Source organism: Corapipo altera, unplaced genomic scaffold (assembly GCF_003945725.1).
Source record: "Corapipo altera isolate COAL_440 unplaced genomic scaffold, ASM394572v1 302, whole genome shotgun sequence".
NCBI lineage: Eukaryota > Metazoa > Chordata > Aves > Passeriformes > Pipridae > Corapipo > Corapipo altera.
This window is the reverse complement of record NW_020885052.1, coordinates 1-22,528: the sequence shown is the minus strand read 5'-3', so window position 1 is coordinate 22,528 and position 22,528 is coordinate 1. Positions and strand designations below refer to the sequence as shown.

Below are 22,528 nucleotides of genomic sequence, written 5' to 3'. Positions count from 1 at the left end.
CTGAGCACTCCAAGGGACCGGGGACCCGACTGCCCGCGGCGGAGCCCCGGGGTCGCCCCCGCTGACGAGGTCCCCACTGCCGGGGCTCCTTAAGGGATGAAGTGCCAGCACCGCCCCTTCAACCTGCACAGCAGGAGGACTTTCTCCTGCCCCCAGATGTGTCCCTTACTGCAGCAAACCCCCGCGGGACCCCCCCGCTGGTCCCAGCCTGACCCTAACCCTAACCCCAGCCTGACCCTGCAGGGCCAAGCATCTCTCCCCACTGAGCCCAGGCTGCAGCAGCGGGACAGCACAGGCCCTCCAGCCTGTCCCTCACACCAGGAGCTGGCACACAGCTCCTTCCAGGAAATGAGAGTTATTTCTTTTATTAAGTAAACTGTAAATGATCTACTTCTCACCTCAGAACCTTTCCCTGGAAGCCTGTGTTGCTGTGGTGATAAAACACTCGGGTCCCTCTGCCCCCCTTGTCTCACCTTCCTCCTCTGCCAGTTTAATTTTCACAGAAATTAGGCACAGGACAAACTACAGCACTTTGAGCAAGCTCCTTGTCTGAGGGATGAAAGCACCATCCATGCTGCCAGCATGTGGGAACATACATGAGAACATCCCACCAGCCCAGGACAGGACACTGGCCCCTGCCCAAAGCCCACTGGTGCTCTACATCCCTGCAGCCACCCAGAATAGTCGAAACAATCCTCCTGCATTTGGTCAAGCCCATGGAAGCATTCCCCTGGGTGGGTTTAACCAGCCTGGCCTTAGAGCAGGGAGGGCAGAATCCTGCTGGCAGCAGGGCACCGGGCCCCTGAGGCGGCTGCTCCACAAAGTGTCACAGCTGGCATTGTCAGGGCTTTGGGGGTACCCTGCCACAAACAGGAGTCTGGTGGGGGCCACGCACAGGCTGCAGATGACCACAGCCACCATCCACTCAGGTGGGACCTGCAGCAGCTCTTAGGCAAAGATGGGGAGAACGGCCCCCTGCTCCCCACCCACAGAGCAACAGCCTGGCGTGGAGCAGGAGCTGCCTGGAAACCCCCAGCTGGAGCAGTCAATCATTAACAGCACATGGGGCTCCCCTGGCAAAGCCTGTAATTAATGTGTTTGCTCAGGAGAAACAGCTCACAAGAGGCCACAGACCACATCTGGCAGGGAGCAGCCACTCCTGCTGCCTTCTCCTGCCTGTCACCCTCCTGCCTATCACTCCCCTCCCCTGCCTGCCATCCTTAAGGAGATCAACATAACCTCAGTTCTGACCATCTCTGCCTAAATGTTTTGGCACAATCTCTAATCAGACGGATTCTTTAAATTCAACCACAACCCCCATCATCACCGTAATCTCTTTCAGCATCCTACTGTAAGTCAGATAAAAACAGACGTGATGTTATTTTTGTCAACACACCACATGAATTCACCCCAGATGAACCAGACAGCGGTTCAGTGTCACCACAGCACCCATCCCAACCTACACTGTGCATGTAGAGCTCTCCAGAGAGTCAAGATCCAAACATAAACCCAAGATCAGTATTTTTGTGTTTCACCAGATTTCAAGATCCCTGGGGAGGCTGAGGCAGCAGCACTTCCAGCAGACAATTGTCGAGGTTCCCACTTCCCCACAGGGAAAAACCCAGCCCATTCTCCAAACACCCCAAAATGCATTTCTGCCTCCTCAGAACAACATTAAACGATGCCAAACTGTGAGTGGTGGTGAGAGAATGCGAGTGGGTAAAAGGATTAAACCTGGGTGCTACCTGCACCCCACAGCAGGGAAGAGCCCTTCACTCCCCTGCCAAGTGTCTCAATAAAGTTTTTGGTGGATCAACAGATCTCTTCCTGCAGAAAATATCTGGCTGCTTCCTTTCAAGCAGAAACCATCAGTCTGTCAAATCTCTCAGGCACAAAAAAAAGAGAAAGAAAAAGAAATTAGGTCCCATTTCCCTGCCAAATTACACCAATTCTCCAGCACCTCATTAGTTTCCAGTTAATGGAGGGGGAGGGGGTTAATTTTAAACCTTTTGCCTCTCACATTAAACAGGCAGATTCGAATTTCATTGAGTCTCTCTCTCTGGAGACATTTTCCACATCTCTCCTCCCCTTTTCCAGGCAAGTTAAGTATTAATGTCCTCTTGGTTTATGCTGAAGTGGCTTTGTATTGATTTTTAAAGATGTTCAATTCTCTCCTATTTGGAAATAGAGAAACAACTTTGAGCAGACACTCAGCCAGGTTCCCTCTCCACCCCAATGCTGCTCAGCCCACACTGGAAGCAGTTTCTTCTGGACACTCTGCTAAGAAAGAATGATCTGAAAACACCAGACTGGGACAAGATTGAGCCTTCATCCCTGAGAGTACTGAATCTGCCATGAACAAATGACACTATTAATATTATTATGAAGCCACATGTTTATGTAATAACTTTGGCTTTTATGTTGATGCTGCAATGAGATGAAACCCCCCATGGGTGAGCAGCTCACTGACCTTCCTCAGCCACCAACAGGGCATTTCCACCCGTGAAGGACCCAGCCCCATCGTTCACATCTGAGCTGCAGGCACAGCTGACCCCAGCTCTGGTGACTCAGGAGTCCTTCAGCCAAAGGCACAGCACTGCCTCGTTAGATGGCGCAGGATCCGTCCCTGTCACCCTCTGTGCCTCCCTGTGCAGGAGATATTTCTGGTTCCCTCACTCACGAGGGACAGCACCAGAAATACATGAGCTATGCCAGGCATTTGCCACAGCCGGGCTGGAGGCAGGCCAGCCCACCCCTGCAGTGGCTCACGGGAGCCCAGAGATCTGGCTGGGACCCTTCCCCACTACCCCAGGTACTCACCCAGAGTCCCCCTGGGTGCTAACCACTACCTGAGCGTGGACATCTGCACTGCCCAGGTGGGAGAGCTGGGATGGGGCAGCTGCACCACCACCGGGAACTGGGAGCCAGCGAGAAACAAAAGGAGCCGATGCAACATGGACCAAAACCCAAAAATAGTAACCATTTCTCTGCAAAGGAGCAGTCACATCCCAATTTCCCTGGCATAGCAGAAATGGATTTGGGAGCTTGCAAACGAGGGAGAAAGCGATTACAGCATTTCAATCAGCACTGCAGGAAGAGGATAAGAGAGCATCCAGTTTTAGAGAAGTATCACAAGAAATAGAGCTTTAGATTATGTTACATTCAGTCCCAAGTAATCTGATTAGAAATTTATTTTATGCCTTCAGTTAGAATGACATGGAGGAAATCCCAGGCAAACACAGAGCCGGCTCCTTCATGCAGGCAGTGAGAGACAGAACACAAGTTTATCTCCCTAGAAATAGCGTGAGACAGGGGTGACACGGCAGCAGCCACCCCGGCACCGTGACAATTCCCAGGGATCAGACTGATGTGTGCAGCCCCAGGTTCCCACCCCCACCCCACACAGTCAGCAAGGCTCCCCCACACCACAGTGCCCCCATGCTGGCAGCTCCCTGTGCCCCAGCCCCATGGCTCCCATATGGAAGGACAGGGTTGAAGTGCAAGGACAAATTTACCTGTTGAGCTCAAGCAGGAGCCCAGGCCACAGGCTCGCCCCTGTCCAGAGCCCATCCCTCTCACAAGCACAGATAAGCATCAACCTTCTGCCTGACTTGGGGCTGAGCAGAGACCACAATGGCCCATGTCCCCAGCACAATTTCCAGCCCTCACAGGCAATAAGCAGAGAGAGCAGTCAAAGCCACAATGGAAGAACGAAAATGAAAGAACTCTCGCTGCAGGAGGGAGCCGAGGTCAGCCGGGTCCTGTCACCCTTCCTGCTGGAAGCAGCACCTCCCCACACACCCCACACTGTCCCTGTTCAAGGCCACACAGACTATGGAGCATCCCAATGAAATGGCTGATGTCTGCAGAGCGTGCAGGCGATGCCAAGCACCGCATGTGATGGACACACTCAACCCAGACCAACAACACTTTGGTACCAGCTCCAAAGTGGGTAAGGCCTGAGCTGTAGCCAGGCCAAGAACTTCTCCAGGAAAGCCACCGAGGTGCAGTGACCCAGGAGCATCAGCAACAGGAGCCTGGAACACTGACCATGTGATCAACACATGAATAGCAGGTGGTTTTCCAAGACTCATTTATCAAGGAACAAAACAAGCTGTGGGTACAAGGAGTCTCCTACACACCTCTCCCATCTACCATGTGCCATTTGGCTACAAGCCAAACACTATCCCATAATTCCAACAGCCTGAGTAAGACAGGCTTTGGGCTCTCCCTGCCCAGCAGTGTAGCTGCATGACTGCAATGGGGGCAGCATCAGCAGCTCCCTGGGGTAACTGTATAATTTCCGATGGTATAACAAGAACAAGGTAATCACGGCTATGACAGCAGCACGATTACATGGAAATTGTATTCCTGATAATTCGGGGTATTTCTCCCTGTGAACTCAGGCTTCCCAAAGAGATGAGCTCCAAGATTTCAGCATCCAATTAAATTAGATCAAATCAGAAGAGGAAATTAGTCTCTACAGCATGAGCAGATCCTCTGAATTTTACTAGTAAATCAGTGAACTAAATGTCACCCTTCATCACTAAAATTACTAATAAAGCCAGATTTGAGATGCACAGCCACTAACATGCCCAACACTTCCAGCACCACCAGCACCCTGTTCAGCCCCTGTTCCTTCCTCTGCTTCCCCTGCAGAGCAAAGGTCATCCCTGAAACCATTATTCCAATCAATCACCACTGGAATCCTGCCAGGAAGCTCAGGATTAGGCACAAACTTTAACCTCAGCCAAGCAATGCCCTTCCCAAGGATGCTGCGAGGGATGTGGGAGGAGGGGGGTGACCCCAGGCAGAGGCAGGGAAGAGCAGAGTGGGCTCGGGCAGGAGGCTCAGGCTTCCAGGCACTGCTCACTGAGGCCAGCGTTCCAGGGATAGCTGCCCTCTGCCCTGCACAGGCTCTTATGAGCCACGAGCAGGGGACACAGGGAAAGGTGCAGGGCCGGCAGCTACAGGCGATGCTGACCCGCATCTCCGAATCCTGCTGTTGAAGAAAGCCACCACCTCAGCCCCAGCCCTGCGAGAGCCTTGGAATAAACATCCCAAAGCACTCAGAGACAGCGTGGGATGCAGCACGGTGGCACCAGTCCCAGGCTGCACAGCTGAAACCCAGGCTGGGGTTTTGCTAACCTGGCCCCAGGAGCCCTGGCTTTGCTGGGCACGACGGTGCTGCACAGGGGTCCGGCACAGATGGGCTGCAGGGAGTCCTCGTGTGAGCAGAGCAAGCAGGAGAGCTGGTGGCTGCAAAGGCAGATCCTGGTGGCAATGCTGGACACACAATCCGGAGGGCTGCTCCTGCTCCAGAGAAGCACTAATCCCATCACACAAAGAGGAGCCCAGCCGAGCAGAGCAGGCGCCTTGGCCTCTCTAATCCTCCTCCCCAGTGGCTTCACTCCCTCTCCTGAGCCTCCACTGCCACAGTGGCACCCTGTGGCCCACCATGGATGGATGCCATGTAGGGAGAAACACCTTCTCCCTCCAGTCACCCCGAGGGATGGAGCAGTGGTGGGGAGCAGCAGGGGGGTCATCAGCGTGCCCAGGAACACGCCCTGATGCCGCAGGGGGTGGCAGCTGGAGCAGCAGCACTGGGTCCCAGCAACTCCCCCAGGAGATGACACCATGTCGATTATCCACCTCCGTCAGACACCTTGTTTGATGTGAGAGCATTAAAAGACATATAATTTGTGGAGCTGAAACACGGGTATTATCTCTGACACATCCATACTACAAGGAACGTGCTGAAGTCAATCACATCCAGAAAGGGGTTTCTGTTGCTCTACATCTTTTTTCTTGTCTCTTACTCCAGATCAAAAAAAAGATGGAAAATGAAGACATTTTTAACTGCAAACCCACCATCTTCCTCATCAAATCACCTCATGCCGTGCAACCTCATCAATGATCAGGAACAAGAGACCCGGATCAGCATGTTGGGATTTTGGGAAGTGCGCTCTGCATTCCAAACTGGAGAGGATTAACACCATACTGCTTGTAGGAAGAAGGAGCTGTTGTGGTCTCTGGTGTGACATCAGTAACATTTGAGAGGAATGAGACAGGACAGTCCCTGAAAGGATTGACCTTTTAGACTCCACAGAGACTCAAAATGTAGCTCTGACCTATTCAAGTACCTGTCAGGCCTCTACGTCTCTCCTGGGTGGGAGCCTGAGACGAGCCACGTTTTTGCAACAGGCTTTGGAAGATGTGAATTCCTTGGGTATTGTATAGGTCCAATGCCAGTGTTTGCTCACCAAGTGCAAAACCAGCATCACAAGCCCCACCAGAAATAAAAGAGCAGAGATGGAGAGGGGCATTTCTAGCCCAGGTCCATGGGCCCTGCTAGCACCAAACCTTCCCATGGCATAGGAATGGTGCTGGGTACCAGTGGCCGCCCATCGCTGCCAGACCATGGGTCCATCGGCACCGGAGGCAGCAGGAGGCCAGGTCACAGGAGAAGTGACAGCTGGCAGCAGCAATACAGCAATTAACAAAATTATCAGGAACAAACCACAGGCTTTGGCAGAGCACCTGCACAGACACACCAGCACTGCCTGCCCTGCTCCAGGCTGCTCACACTGCCCTAATTGCTCCCCAAGAGCAGGCACATGGCCAGTGGACATGCTGAGTAGGGCAAGAGCTTCTCCAAACCCTGCCTGGCTGAGGCTTGTGACTCCTGCAGACAGGCCCATCCTCCTGCACCCGGACACAGGGGAGTGAACCTGCAGGCAGGTGGGACCTCAATCACCAGGGCCATCACGGCTCCCTCCACCCATAATAACCATGTTTGCCTTCAGAAGGCGGTTGTTCTCCGAAGCAGCCACCCTCCAACTGTCTGCAAACAGCTCCCAGCCATACAGGCTGTAAATACGGCAGGAGGAAAGATGTATAAACCATCACATTTTATTAGTTCTGAGACAGAGCTAAAAATAGACCCACGTGGGGCTGCTCAATCTTCTGGGCAGATGTAATTGTGGATAATCTAGCTTTAAATATGGGAAGGCTGTCTAACAGCAACAACAACATTTTAACATATGGCCGGGGCGGCGCACACAGAACGCGCCGCTGCGCCACCTCCAACCTCACCGGGGAGCTGCACTTGCACCACCAGATCCCAGCCCACCCCTTCCACTCCATAACTGGGCTTTCTGCAGGAATAAGCCCTCCCATAAAACCAAATATATACAGTGAGACACTAATAGGAAAGCATGGAGTCAAATACCAAGGGGGAGCATCAGTGGAGCTGTGCCGGCACCCATTTCCCCACCCTGAAATTTTATATAGCTAAGGCTTACCAGATTAAATGGCTGAAACACTCCAAATCCTCAGAGCTGACAGCACTGTCCTCCTCCTGGGAAAGTTTCCTCTGTCCCAAGCAGACTGTGAGATGTGCTGGGAGGATGCTGCATGGGCACAGGGCTGGGTGTCTGCAGGCAGCCAGGACGATAACCGCCCTTCCACGAAAGAGGGAAGTGCTCCTGCCTGCTCAGCAGAGATAGCAAGGAGACGTTGGGACTGGCTGGATTTTATAAATCCCCCACCAGTCCTGGGGCTGCCCTGGGTAGGATGGACTGTGCCCCTGCCACTGTCCCAACAGGCAGCTCAGGCAGCAGTGGGGACGGTGGCAGACAGCGCCTGCAGCAGCAGCAGGAATGTGTCACACTTGGCCACGTGCCTGCGGTTCCTTGGCACTGTGAGGGGTTTCATCCTAGCAGGGACCCAGCACAAGACCCGCTGCCAACACAAGGACTCATTTTGCCTGGGATGCCATGCTCGGCCATGAACCTCCAAGCTGCCACAGCCCTGCACACCTCTGCGTGCCCAACTAACATCCACCCAGCACAGACCCACTGAGAGAGACAGCCCGACTTTGTCCCTCCAGCCCAGCACTGGTTTAACAGGGTTTAAAGTTTGCTCCAAGTCCCTGGGCACCCCTGACACCCCAGCCCCACACGCTCAGTCCTTCCCTGGCATTTCTGTGCCAGAGCTGGGATAACCCTCCCCAGGCACACGGGGGGAGGGAGTCACTGCCAAGGGTCCCACCAGGCTCCAGAGCTGGGATAACCATCCCTGGGCATGTTGGCAGGGGGTCACTGCTGGGGTTTCCACTGGGCTGGCTCCAGGCTCAGCAGCCCCAGAGAGAAGCAGTTCCAAAGCAAGGGAGATGGGAAGCCCACCTGCCTCCCTGTGTGCTGCAGTAGTTTTAACAGTGTTTCCTTTGCATGTGCTACTCCAGCTAAGTATAATTGCAAAACATATATTTGCATGCAATTATCCATTTATAAAGTGCTAATAAGTCAAAGGAATTTACTTAGATGCAAATCTGCTCACCAGACCTTGTCCTCACAGGACCCAAGTGCAAACCTCCAAGATTAGTGCAATACTCAGAGCAGCCATCTCCAAGAAGCTAAATCATTCCCACATCTTCCCATTAACTCAGCTCCAGCCCATCAAATATTAAAGAGCCCCAAGCCTGGACACAGCTCATTTTACGAAGGTCAAGTAAATCTTTCATCTCTTCCCACCTTCATCCTCTTGATCCCACTAGCAGAGGAGCATCACATGCTCTTTCATGTGAGTTCTGACTGCACGCAGGCTGACTCCCAGTAATTGCTGTACAGGGCTCCTCCATTCCATGGAGACATGATTATTTCGGTGCTATTTTTGCTTTATAAGGCTGAAGGAAGAGGTGACTCTTTGCCTGAAGGAGGGAATTTTTTTACTGTTTTTTTTTTTTTGTTAAATACTCCACGGTTTCTCAGTACATCCCACCAACACCAACGAGCAAACAACCAGAGTGCAGAGGCTGAAGAGCTCTCGGCAGGCAGAGGGCTGGTGAACCCCCTGCAGGACACCACTCTGCCAGCTTGTTCCAGAGATGAGGAGGAAGGTCCCCACACGTTCATCCTCATCAGAGGAAGATCCCCATGGGTTTGTCCCAACTGCACCTTCCCACCTCCAGCATCCCCAATACAAGGATTTCCCAAGGCCAGAGGGGCCCAGGGGTCCCTGACTGCTCCCTTGGGAGCCCCTGCACATGCTGGGCTGCCTGAGGTTAGCACAGGGCAGCTGTGAGAGGCAAACAAACCCACCTGGCTGGCTCACCTGGTCAGGACTGGTATTCGACATGCGAAGATCCTTTGCAGGGCTGATGTTTCCCTCCAGGGTGACCTTCCCCCTCAGGAAGTGGCTGAGCTGCCATCTGGCTCAGCTCTTCCCTTCCTGGCAGCACAAGCTGACCTGAACCCCCATGTTTGACAAGGTCTGCAATGGAGCTGTTCCCCAAGGAGCACCCTTGGGGATGCTGCCAGCCCTCTGCAGAGATTTCATGTGACACAAGAAACCACCACCATCAATCCAAGGCTGGGGGGTTGCTTCTGGATGTGATGCCCCTTTTGTCAGCCCAGGGGGTTCAGGTGCCCCCAGTGCTTTCACATGAAGTGTGTAAGGAATAAACAAATGTAACAGCAAAATGACAACGGAATTGGTCCAAACCAAAATCCAAAGTCTGCACGTGCCAAATCCCATTTACTGCCCAAGTGCCTCAGTCTCCATCCCACAGCTCCCTGGGGCTGGCCCCGGTCCCAGTGGCTCTCAAAAGCCCCAGCACCTGAGCACAGCAGCACCAGTGCCTGCTGCCACTCCTGGTGACATGTACCCCCAAAACCAGCAAGCAGGGTATCCCTAAGCCCTTTCCCTGACTCTCCATCCCCCATAGGCTGTCTTTGGGCTTTGTGAGGCTCCCCCAGAGGGACCCCCCAGCCATGTGAGGGGGAAGCGTGCCCCAGCTCCCGAGAGCAGCCCATGGCTCCCCACAGCAGCCAGAGGCTCAGCTTCCTCCTGCCCCAGGACACTGGATTCCAGAGCCAGGGTTGGCCCATGGCCAGGGCATGTTCAAACCCAAGTGGTGGGACAAGACACGCCAGCTCCTGGCTTGGTGCCCATGGTCTCAGGTTCCTCTGTCCATCAGGCATGGGCATGGCACAGCTCCTGGGGGGAGAACCAGACCCAAACCCACCAGAGCTTCCTGGGCACTTCAGAGGCCACGTAGTGAGCGTGGCTGTTCGGCAGCAGACACCCAGGGCTGCTTGAGTTTTCGGCAGCACCTTCCCTGCCCAAGGGCAGCACTGGCACCTCTTCAGCTCCTGTGACCAGAGGGGTCAGACAAGCCCCTGCCCATGATGCCAGGGCTCCCCACCCAGCACGTCCCCCAACACTCCCACTCTGCAGTGTCTACTCACGCTCTCCAGTCCCTCAGACATATTCATGGTTACCATAGGAACTAATGAAACCCAAACTGAAGAAAAAGGAGAGACAGTCAGAGGGAAAACTGCTTTGATGCTCCAGTGCTACCTGCGTGGGCGAGTTTATACTGACCCTGTGTGGACGAGTTTATCCTGACAGAGGACAGGCAGGGACTGCCCTGCATCCCAGAGCTTCACTCAGCCCTCCTGCTGCCCTGCTCCATCCCCCCAGACACCAGATCTGAGGAGCCACATCCACCACTGCACACCGGTGCCCCCCTGCCGCGTGTCTGTGAGTCAGTGTTGATATTTGCAGCAGCATAAGGCTCCCTGAGGTGCTCGGATTTTTGCTAATAACTTATACAGGGAAAGAAAACTGCCCATGCTTGGTGCCTTTGTGCCGTGGGTTAAGCCAGGACACTCAGCCATAGGCTGCAGCAATAACAAGAGGGCGCTAGAAAACCAGAACTTTGGGTTTATTATATTTTTATAATTTTAAAAGCTTTTACAAACGTGGCTGGGCCACAATTACAGGACCACTTAAAGAAGCAACCTGCCCACAGATCAGAAGCATTACAGGGCTGTGGGAAGCATTAGCTGCAAAGAGCAGTGGATGTTCATCAAAAGATCCAAGGAAACTGTCTCCACTGGCCAGGGCAGGATGGGGCAGAGGGAGAGAGAAATGTGGAGCCAGACCCTCACCCTGCCCTGCATGGCGGCATGCCCACAGCACTTCCACACCATTCCAAGGGCAGCACTAGTTGCCTGGCACAGTGGGGAGAGGAGGGTACACGGGGTTTCTGCAGCAGAACTGCTGCACCAGCCCTGGAAAAAAATCAGGGCACAGTGTACGGCAGAGTACAAGAAGCAGCTCAGTCCTTCTTGGCTTCACAGGGAAAGGAAAGTCTGCAGAGAATTCCCTCCACTCCCCAAAGCGGTAAATGTTGATTTAAACTTGTCATTAGTTCAGCACAACCCGAGCAGTGAGCAGAGCACCAACCATTCTGCTGTGCCAGTTACAACGGGCATCTGCCGGCTCGTTCAGGCAGGTCCCCCAGGCTTCCCAGATACTTTTCCATTAATGAATAATTGGCACAGGTAATGATAATAAAGGGAAACCACATGAGCTGTCATCCTACAAATTGCCCGGAGCCCAGGGGAGACCTGGGCAGAATATTTCTGTATCAACCCAGGGTGAAGCTGATAGTGCTGGAGTCGTGCGTGCTCACAATGGGGAACCCCTGAGGGAGCTCATCCAGAATCTAGGAGAGGGAAGGATGCCCTACAGTTGGGAGGGAAGGGAATGGTGCCCCCAGACTTGCAGCTGGGAGGACAGAGCTGGTGGGAATAGGAAGCAGGTCCCAGACAGCCACAAGTGCTGGGGGAGCAGAGAGCACCAGTGCCACCATTCCCAGACCTTCCTCACCTGCTTTTCCCCATCAGCTGATGACATTTCCCAGCAGAGTGCCTTGCTCTATCACAGTGCAGGACCTGGCCCAGCAGCCACTTTGCCAGAGCACCACAGTCCACACCACCAGTGCCCAGCGAGTCTGTGGCAAATCCGAGATGGACCCACCAAGCAACACTGCCAGTCCAGAGACTCTCCTGGGCCCAAGCAACACCTCCACTCCCTCCAGAGTAGTGCCCAGAGCCCCCCAGCAGCACGGGAGAGGAGCTGGGTCACAGGCACTCACTCTCCCACTGACACACAGCCCCTCTCCAGACTGCAAAATTGAAAAAAGAAATATGAAAGCTCCAGATTTCACTGGATTTACACCCAGAAGCTCAGTGCTGGCCCATCCTGCTGATTCCCCCCCCAGTACCCCCAAGGCAGAGTTGGTGCCCTGTGAGTTGGCCAGTGCACGTCTCAGCCCACTGATCTTACAGTGATCGTGTCACTGTATTTGTTATAATCTCCCAGTGCCTGATTCACCTCAGACTTTCAGAACAGGCTATGGGACATGTACAAACACATGCCCTGGAAGGGGTGGATGTGGCTGGACTTCATGGAACCAGCTGGAACCCAGCTCCCAGGAAAGCATCCTCCACACACAGAGACAGCTCCCAGCGCCGTGCATGGCACAGGAAATCACCACGTGAGAGAAGAGTCAGGTACTCACTTGATCTTCAGGCTGGCCAGCATTGTCTTGTCGATCCTGGGGAGAGAGCAGAGCAGGGCATTACTGTGGGCACAGGGGCTGCGGGGGTAGCAGGGGGGTCGGGTACTGGGGTCTCCTGCCAAACACAACCTCAGCATCTACTTCAGAGGTGCCAGTGCTCTGGCTGACATGACAATCACCACAGAAGGACTTAATCAGAAAACAAATTCAGCCAAAATTTAACCCAAATGAAGCCTGGCAGCAAGCAAGACAAAACCCCCCCAGTTCTTTCCTGGTGGTGACCAGTGCAGAACTGCTGCCTCCCCACCTGGAACGCCAGAGGTGGGTGAGCTGGGCAGCAAAGAAGGACGTCACCCATGTCCTGACTATCTCCAAAGTACAGCTCCCACAAAACATGTATTTACATGTGATAGACCCGTGAGAGCCCTGACGTGCTGGGAAGATCCCACCAAACCCCACAAACGTGACCCTCCCGGGGCAGACAGAATACGGAGTAGCCACATTGGTCCCAGCCCCGGCTTGCTCACAGGAGCCCCAGTTCATTCACTCATTTCCTTGGCACTATTAATGAGTCCCCACCTCCACAGAATCACTATGGTTAGAGTCATATTAATATTAATTAATGCAAATCACAGTAATGTCTCAAAATGCAAAACAATGTCTTTTGGCAGTCATTGCAAATGCTCTGTTATCTGCCACATGGAATCAGTTCCACATCTCAAAAAAGATCAAACAGCAAAAAGAGCACCTCCGACCCCCTCTTGTTTCGTGCTGTGATCACAGAGGACACAGCACAGCCACAGCAATACAGCTTCCCCTCCACTCGCAGCGTTACCTTCACCACCCCCAGCTGGGCTCTGCTGTCACGAGGTGGCTGCACCCGCGGGTGACACGGCAGGGCCAGGTCCCAGGTCCCCAGCACGCCGTGCCACAGGCTGAGCCCGACAGGGACCAGGGCAGAGGCACCATCACCCCTCCCAGGGTCCTTCTCTTGCACCATCATTGCACTCACAAAACCCCACAGCCTCAGGAGCTCCATTCCAGGCACTTCCCCAAACATGCTCTGCCCTGAAGAGCCAGTGCGCTGCTGCTCCTAAAAATAGACTCAGGGCACCTGCTTTTGTCACTTAATACCTAACAAGCCTGCCCAGATCTTGTTGATCATTAAATCAGGTTGAACATCAGAGAATGCTAGGTGGCAGAGCTGTTCCCAGACTTGGTGGTAGGTGCAAAGGAGCTCAGGGGGAGTGGGTGGCTGGGGCAGCGCCTGTGGGACCTGAGCGGAGGCTGCACGAGTGGCTCCATCCGGAACCACGGGAAGAAAAAACAGTCGTTATTTGGCCTCTTAGAGAGAGAAGAAAGAAAAAAAATCAAAACCAAAAAAAAAAGAAACACACAGGAAAGAAACTCCTCTGCTTGGGAAACCGCAGTGGCACTATGACTACGAGAACAGTTTGTCTGCCCTGCCCTGCTCCCAAGGAGGAGGCAAAGTGAAACCCCCATGCCCGTGCTCTGGTACAGCTCTGGGGCTCCACGGCCCTGGGCAGCACCAGTCCCAGGGCAGCACCAGTCCCAGGGCAGCACCAGTCCCAGGGCAGCACTCACAGTGGCTTTGCTTGCCATGTGCATCCCTACAGTCAATGTGGGGGCACCACGCCTGCCCCCCAAGACAAGCACGCTGCTCCAGGACCTCGTCAGCAGCAGACGCAGCCGGTAGAGAGAGAAAAAAAAAATTTCCAGCCCAGCAGAGGTTGGAAATAGCAAGTGCAGCCACAGCGAGCGGCGGCTGGGTGTGCCCGGACACCTCACACGCGGCCCCACAGGAAGGGTGGGTCGGCCGGGACCGTGAGAAGGTGCAGGTGCAGGGACAGGGCTGTAGCAGGTCCCTTCTTTTCCCGTAAACGCCCAAGGAAAGGTTCTCCTGGCCGCGCACGAGAGCGTCTTCCCCAGGGACCCAGGAAGATGCGCACCGACCCCTCGGGAGCTCCCCCGCAGCACACCGAGGATGGGGCTCCTCCCCCGCGCTCCCCGCCTGTATCTCTCACCGTGCAGACACCGACACTGGTGTCTAAAGGAAAGCCCATGTCCTGTTCCCCAGCCCTGACCGTGATGGTGGCACAGCCCAGCCAGCACAGCAACCAACAGCCAGTGCAGCCCCTCCGCAGCCGACACGGCCCCCCCTCCCACCAGCCGGCAGACCACATTTTCCTGAGTGGTTCTCCAGCTTGCAGTTGTCTTTTTCCTGCAACTGCCAAAGCACAGCAGAAAAACAACAGAGTAAAGCCCAGTTGCCCCTGAACACCTCTGTCAAGGGGGGCTCACGGCTCAGCTCCACCACAGCGGGAGCTCCCAGGATGCCCCCGGGATGCCCCCAGTGCAGTCAGAGCCCCAGAGCCACTGCCCCCGACAGAGACTGTGGGGCAGAGCTGTCCAAGAGCTGCAATTTGTCCACCACAAAATGAGCCCACATTTCACGAAACTTGTTTGTACAGAAGTTTATCCAAGTGCACCCTTCCCCTTTGTATGTAAAAAACCCACAATCCAGCCAAGGCAGCTCACTTGGCTTCAGCGAGGCGTGTGCTCCATCCCAGGGGACTCTGCCCAAAGCCTCGGTGTGCTGGCTGCCCCCCACAGCCCTCACAGTTACTCAGCATTTCCCACAGCTGATCTCAAGCAGCTCCAAGCCCACAGCACCACATTTTCCCTCAAAGCCCTAGAGCTGCCATTGCCCAGTCCTGGCAATGGCTGTTGCAGAGCAGAGAGGGGGCAGAGCAACCCTCTGCCCCAAACACCCAACACCATTACAGTGTCCTGGCCCATTACTGATCACAGTCATACAGCACAGACCTGGAATGGGCATAAAACACCTCGGAGAGGGGACCTGGAGGGAGGGCAGAGGGAGAACAGTGTATTTTCTTAAGCTATTTCCCTACAGATCAACACCTCTTGGAGGGAAGGGACGGGAGCAAACAGGCCCACTGAACTCAGGGTGCAGATGAGAGCCGTGGTGCTCTGCTGGGGACAGACAGAGCAGAGAAAGGTGCAGGGGCACAGAAGCTCTTGCAGGTGACATGCCCACAGGAGCCCACCATGAGCTCCCAGGGAGGTCTCCTCACTGTCTGGCGCTCACGAGGCTTTGCTGGGTTGAAGCTGTGCTGGGCTTCCCGCGGGCACAGAGGGAAGAAGGTCCTTCCCAACACCCACACACTCCTGTTGGCACAGGGTTGTGGGAAAGGCTCTGCTATGAGGGCAGAGCCACCATGTACTGCAGCGCGTGGTGCTTCCTCCTTTGAAGCCTCAGAGGGAAGAAAAGCTCCTCACATGGCTCCCAGAAGTGAGGCAGGGAGGGAGGGAAAGGGAGGGCACTCACCAACCATAGCCGCCGAAGGAGACGCTGCGCTTCCTCTGGAACATGGTGGTGGCTCAGTGCTGCGGCCACGGGGCAGTGGTTATGGGGCAGTGGCACTCATGTGCCAGCCCTGCAGGGCACAGCCACAGCGGCGCTTCCTGCCGCGAGGGAGCTGTGCTGGGGCGGGGGGACCCCGGCACCTCCTGGTCAGCCGCCCCCAGCACAGCAGCGCATGCACACATGCACACACCAACACCACAGAAAAGTCATTTCCTTTCCTTTCCGTGGCCACAGGCTTTTCGCAACCTCACTGCAAATATCGTATTTCTCCTAATGGCAGGAGCCGCTGTGTGGGCACCGGGGCTGAGCCACGGACATGTGTCGCCCACAAACGTCATGCCCTGGGCTGCCCCAGCCACTAAGGCCCAGTCCAGAGGGTCCTGGTGGCAGCACCATGGTCTGCCTCTTCCTCTGTCTCTGAAATGGTAGGGCTGCAGTCACGGCACAAGGCTGGCTCCCTGGCAGGGGAACCTCCACCTGCCCCTCCAGTGCCCCTCTGGGGACATCCTACTAAAGGTATCAAACCTCAGGAAGCAAAAACCCCATCACCTCATCTCTCATGGCAAGCAGATCCCACTGCCCTAGAGCCCAGTGAGCCATCTCCCACCAGCTTCCACACAGCTGCCTGCAGCACACATGTTCCTTCCTCTGGTTCCCCAGCAGCTCTGTAAAGCTGAAGTGGCATCTACAGCCTGACCACCACACAAAACCCCCATCCTTTAACAGCCAGGCTTCAGAAATCCCATGGAAATGGAAATGCTGACCTCTAGCTGGGTATGAGCTCCCATCCATCTCAAATCCCAAGAAAACAGAAACTGTTCCCTGCACCAGGCTTTGGGCATTGCGGGTCACAGCAGAGCTGTGGGGAGGTGAGTCAAGTTCCAGGGGTGGGCACAGTGCCCAGGTGTCCCCACAACTTCCACTTCCCCAAACCAGCCAAGAGTGCCCACCTGCACCCACTCAGGGCTGGGCTACACTGGCGGATCACCCTCCACCAGTCAAAAAGGAAAGGTGGGAACCCTGAGCAACCCTCAGCAATCAAGGGGCAGGGGGAGCTTTCCTGAGGCCACAGAGTGACCCTGGAGCAAAGCCTGGCACCGCAGCCAGGAGGGGGGAGCTGCTCACCCGCACATCACCCGCTGTGCCCACGGGATCCAGGAGCCCAGAGCTCACATCCCAGAGCTGCAGCAGCTCAAAGGCCAGTGACAGCCTCTGACTGCCACGGTCTGACCAGATCGACCACAGAACACTCACCTCCTACCCTGGCGATCCAAACCAAGGTCTGGTGCAGACATAGAGCATCCCCTCAGCCCGACACTCCAGGCAGTGCTGGCTCCGGGGACTAAGGCAGCTGTAGCCCAATGCTCTCATCCAAGCACCCAAAAGCTTTAAATTGAGAGACATTTGCATTCTGTCTGATGTGTGAAAGAAAGGGGCGGGGGGGGGGGGATGGTATAGGGAGTTGGAGAGAGAAATCACTCAACTCCAGGGAAAAAACTTGGATTGAAATTTAGCTATTTCAACTCCTACTTTTCTGCCCACAGCCTTAAAGGGACGAAAGGATGGAAATTCTTTGCATTTTAGAGCTCTTAAGGACATTATTAAAAAAAAAAACCAAAACCCAAAAAAACCAGGCTGCAGGCTTTGCAGCCATAATTCAGGTACCACGAAGCATTTGGAACAGACATTTGCTTGGAGCACGTTTGCTCCTGGCCTGCATGATCCTTGTCAAAGCTCTGCATCAACAGCACTGTGTGACGTTATTCTCTCGCTTCATCTTCCCCCAGGTCTCATATTCCTCACACTCAATCCAGTTCATTTCTGCCCAGCTCTACTGAGCTGCTCACAATTAAAATGCCTAAAAATAAAAGCAGGGAGCTTCCTGCACAGCCAGGCTCTGCCACACATGGGAATAACACCCAACACATCCGCTTCAGTGCAGCCCTGCACAGAGGTGTGGGACAGGGAGTGACAGCAGCTGTGGGAAGCTCTGACCTTAGCTGGCACTACATCGGGAACAACTTGGAGAGTCCCAGAGAAACAGCCAGCTCTCCATTTAGACCTTTCCCCTTGCAGCACCATCAGCACCAGCTACTGCATCTTGTTCTGCCACTTCAGCCCCGTGTGAACTCATGGCTGCTGGAGGTGACATGGAAGCAGGGAAGGTCACAGGGACACAAGCAGCAAGGCAGGGCCCAACTCCCCTTTGCTAGGAGGTCACCACGGTCAGCAGGTCAGAATCAGTCCAACAGCTCTTCCTCATGTCTCATCTGTGCTAAATTACAGAGTAATCACACACCTCTCCCAGGATTTTGGAGCGCAGGAGGGCAGGACCCTGGCACGGCCATAGGAACACATCTCCCTTTCCTGTTGCCCAAGAGGGTGTGGGGCAGCCCCCCACCTCACCCCACACCAGTGCCCAGGGAAGGGTGGAAGCCTGCTCCCCATCCCCACATGTCTGGCAGCCCCCCAGGGCCACGTCAGCCACCACAGATACAGGTGATAAACTACATTTGTACCAGGCAAAGGTTAAAAATACACCAAGAACCCAACCCCAGCTCCTCCGAGGCCACCAGTCTCCCTTGCTCCCAGGTACCACATCATCCCTTGCTCCTGGGTACCACAGCACCACCTGCCCAGCACCACCTCGCCTGCATGGGAGTGCATCCAGAAATAGTCTCTGCAATGACATTTTCTCACTTCCCCTCTTTCCCCCGAGGTATTTCACACAGTTGGGCTCAAAAACAAAAGGGAAAACAACCCTTCCCCCTTTCAGAGCAGGCACAGCCAAATCATAACCGAGCAGCCAAAATTAGGGAACAAAAGCCCTGGGGGAGGACAGCTCCTCAGTACCATCTACCTCAGTCTAAATTAACATCTCTCAGGGACCTCTGCCAGAACCAGGATCCCATCACTCCGACCCAACCCAGTGAACAGCCTCAGCCCACTGGGAACACTGGGTATGGGCTGCCACACTGCTGGTAACACCTCAGAGCAGGATGGTGCCCAGGAAGGGCAGCACAATCCTTTTTGTTACTGGGCTAAGAGACTGATTTCATCATTAGTGCTTTAATATCACCTGCGGCACTCTGAGGGCATTCAGCTTGCTATTATGATTCTAAGGAAGGTTGTGGGCACCCAGAAATATTAGATTTTGTCCTGGCAGGAAGAACACGTTGTGCACATCATCAGAGCAAAGGAGAACAGTGTCCAAATTAACTCTGACTCAGTCCATGGAATATTTTTAATGCTATTTTCTCCCCTTTATGGTGCTGCTAAAGTGAAAAGAGTAACTCAATGTCTTAAATGCAGCTTCCCACAAACCCCAGCTTGCTCTCAGAGGCGGCTCTTTGCCACTCAACAGCATCAGGTCAGCAGCTCTCACTGGCCATCACAGGGCTCCCTCAGCCACCAGGCTTGGGAGGGGACGCTGTGTGCCACCCAAGAAGAGAGCTTCAGCTGAAGGACAGGAAAGCCAAGGACAGCTTCTAGATAGACCTTCCTGAGACCAAGGTTGTGCACAGCCCACACTGCAAACCACGCTCCAGCTCCTCTTCCACATTCTTGAGGAACCACTGACATCTCATGGACTCATCCCTACGTCCAAAGCGATCTGATCCCTCCTGCTCAGTTCTATGGAAACAGCTGAAAAACAAATCCTGGAGGAAGCCACCGCTCAACCTGAAAAACACCACTTCTCAGACACTGGTACAGAGGGTACACCCACCCAGGTGTGGCACCACCAGCATTCCCAGCAGGCTGAGGAGCACCCAGTACAGAGGAGGTCCCCACACACTGGGGACCACAGCACAGAGGAGGGGAACCCAGGAAAGCAACAGGTGCCAGCTGAGCCACACCCCAGCACTGGCCTGTGCCCCCCAAAACCCCGCTGGTTTCTCTCAGCATCACATGACCCAGCTCTTTGCTGCAGAGGGACACAGATCGTGTCTCATCACAGCCCCGTGTGTAGAAACTCCTCATACAGGCTCATTGAATTCTTCTCTGCCCATTGTGAATTTAACATACGGAGTCATTTGTTTTCTCAAGTCCACCCATTTTAGAGCCCTCCCTTGCCAGTGAGGGCATGAAATTCTCTGGAGAGGCTCTATCTAGGAAAAGCCTGTTCAAGCACACAAATTTTCTGTGCCTGTTTTCCCCACCTCTTCCAGCCATCCACTCCCTAAGCAAGTGGAGCCCAAGGGAGGATGCTTCAGGAGAGCAGCAGAGACCTGCATCCACATGCACTGTGCCTCCCCAGGATCCAGCAGGAAGGTTGCTCTGTGCCTCCATTTGGGTGCCTTGCTCAGGACGATCCAGACACAGGGCAGGCATCGCTGCTCCCACCGTTCCTCACTGTGCCAGGGGCATCCCTGCTGCAGGCAGGCCAGCAGCTGCCAGGTCCCTGGGCACTGTCACCATGGCTACCTGCACATCCACTGCGCATCCCACACCACAGCCCACGGTCCCCACTGCAGGGGGAGCTCATCCCCTGCTTGCCCGGGCACCGCAGGGCCCAGTGGAGGAAGGATGCTTTGGGCAACCACCGCATTCCCAGTGGCAGGCTGGCACTGGCAGCAGCACAGGGAACCAGGGAGCATTTGGCCCAATTCGCACGACAAATACGGGGGCAGGATGGAGTGGGGGAGGGTGACTGCAGCCAATGAAGAAATTATGGAGAGACAGAAAAAGAACAGCTTAAACTAAAAATCAGGGCTGGAAAAACATGGGGGCGGGAGGAAAGCATGGGAATGAGAGAGTCCTGAACAAGCTTTGACTGGTAATTAGGAGGTTTCTGATCTTCAACAGAAACAATCTCTGGAACAGTTTCCTAATAACAGAAGTAAAGGAACAAAGAAAACCCAAAAACTTAACTGAGGTTTAGCATGTTTGTGAAGACATTACACGAGACAGCAAAGTCTAGTGGAAGATATCCCTGTCCATGGCAGGGGAGTTAGAACTGGATGATCTTTAAGGTCCCTTCAACCCAAACCATTCTGTGATGCTATGGTGCCTGCAGCAGCAGGGCACCAGGCTCACTGACCTGCTGTGTACCCCTGCACCTTCTTCTGCCAGGGGCTGCTCCTCCAGCCACCCCTGCCCTGCACTCCAGCCTTGGCAACAGGCAGGGATGCTGCAGCTGCCTGAGACCAAGCTGTGCTGGTGCAGGGTCAGACCTCAGCAGCCAGGGCTTGGGTTCAAGGCCAAACACATGGTTCCCTTTGAATGTTGCAAACAAGGCACACAGGGCTTGGACTTGAGCTTTTCCAAATCCCAGTACCTCTTGTCAACATCACCTATATTTTTTCCACCATTTTGGGTCGTTTTTGCAAGAGCCAGGCTAGATTCAAATCAGAGTCAAGAAACAGTCTTTCTGTTTTGGCATCCAACTTGGAGACAGATGTTAACTTGAAGCAGGGATTCATCTACCCCCATGAGGTTGCAAAGAGGTCTGGAGAGAATGAGCTGCTTTTAGCTCCTGGAAAAAATGTCTCTGCTCCTGTTGCTGCTGAAGTCCTGTTCCTGTTTCCACAGCAGCCGCTAACAACACCCAGAGCATCTGACCAGGTACACAACAGGCAGCAGCAGGACAGGGACCCTTCAAGCAGCCTCCAGAACTCTGCCACCATACAGATATGCTTAGGGATGAAGGGAGGGAAGGATGATAAAACAAACAAGCAAAGAAAAAGGCAGTTTTGTTGCTGTGGTTATCATCCCCTGTGGGAGGAACCAGCAACAGAGGGAGAATGCAGTATCTGCAAAATGTGTGTGCGAGCGCGAGCCTGCTGCCTGCAATCACGATGCATGTTGGGTCTGAATTTAGACTCTTTGGCGTGATTCCAACCCTCAATAAGTCGTGCCGTGTGGACAGATATTATGTCCCTTCTGCTACTAAAACAACAAGCAGTCTTAAATAAAACAGCAGAGCCTGGAGCGTGCAGAAGACACCAGCACCTGGCAGGATCCATCTCACACCCTGCGTTCACCGGGGATGCAGGCGACATCTCACACAGCCCTCACAGGCTCCGTGGAGCTCCACACGGGGAACACGGGTGCTCTGCCCTCGGGGAAATGCTCAGCCTGGTGAGCAGACATTGCGCTGCTTCCCCGGCAGGGATGAGCTGCAGCCTTGCTCAGGGACAGCGACGGGGAGGATCATCCCAGTAGACTGGCGTGGGGTGCGCAGGGAGGCTCAGACGGCCCTTTTCTGTGTGAACACCTGGGGCTTCCCAGTCAAGGAGGTGCCCGAGGGGGGCAGGACCGAGCCCCCCGCACCCCACCGAGCCCCACCACCACTGTTCCCGGGGACAGCGGGCAGAGCCCCGCACGGACCGGTGGATGATTCCTCCTTGAACGGTCAATATTTAAGGGCAGCGCCGGTAGCCACGTCGCCGTCACCCCACACACGGGTCCCGCTCCCAGCCCCCGGTCCCAAGCCCCCGAACAGCCCCCGGGTTCTGTGTCCCGATGCCGGCCCCGGCTCCAAGCCCCCGCACAGCCATCGCGGCTCCGAACGCAGCCGGAGAAGCCGAGGGCCGTGGGGCAGCTCCGCTGCGGGTCTGCCCGCGCTCCGCCGAGGCCCCCGGGCTCCCGCGTGCCCCGCACGAACACGTACGTACCGCGGAGGATGGAGCCGCAGCCCCGCACCGTCCCTGCCGCTCCCGCCTGCGGATCCCGCCGCGGTGGCGGAGCCAGCCCCGTGCGGGGCGGGGCGGGGCGGGGCGGGGCGGGGCGGGGCGGGGCGGGGC

At 54.9% G+C, this 22,528-nt stretch overlaps 1 protein-coding gene across 2 annotated transcripts in view; it reads right to left on the bottom strand.

Moving 5' to 3' along the window:
• RAP1GAP2 (RAP1 GTPase activating protein 2) overlaps positions 1 to 22,484 on the bottom strand; it is a 52,784-nt gene extending 30,300 nt beyond the window's left edge. For both annotated transcript variants that reach the window (XM_027668812.1, XM_027668813.1), the window contains exons 1-2: positions 22,400 to 22,484; positions 12,374 to 12,409 (exon numbers count right to left, since the gene is read on the bottom strand). In XM_027668812.1, coding sequence (XP_027524613.1) covers positions 12,374 to 12,396 — 23 coding nt within the window. In that variant the 5' untranslated portion in view covers positions 12,397 to 12,409; positions 22,400 to 22,484. The remainder of the gene's footprint in view (positions 1 to 12,373; positions 12,410 to 22,399) is intronic.
• Positions 22,485 to 22,528: the final 44 nt, after the last annotated feature.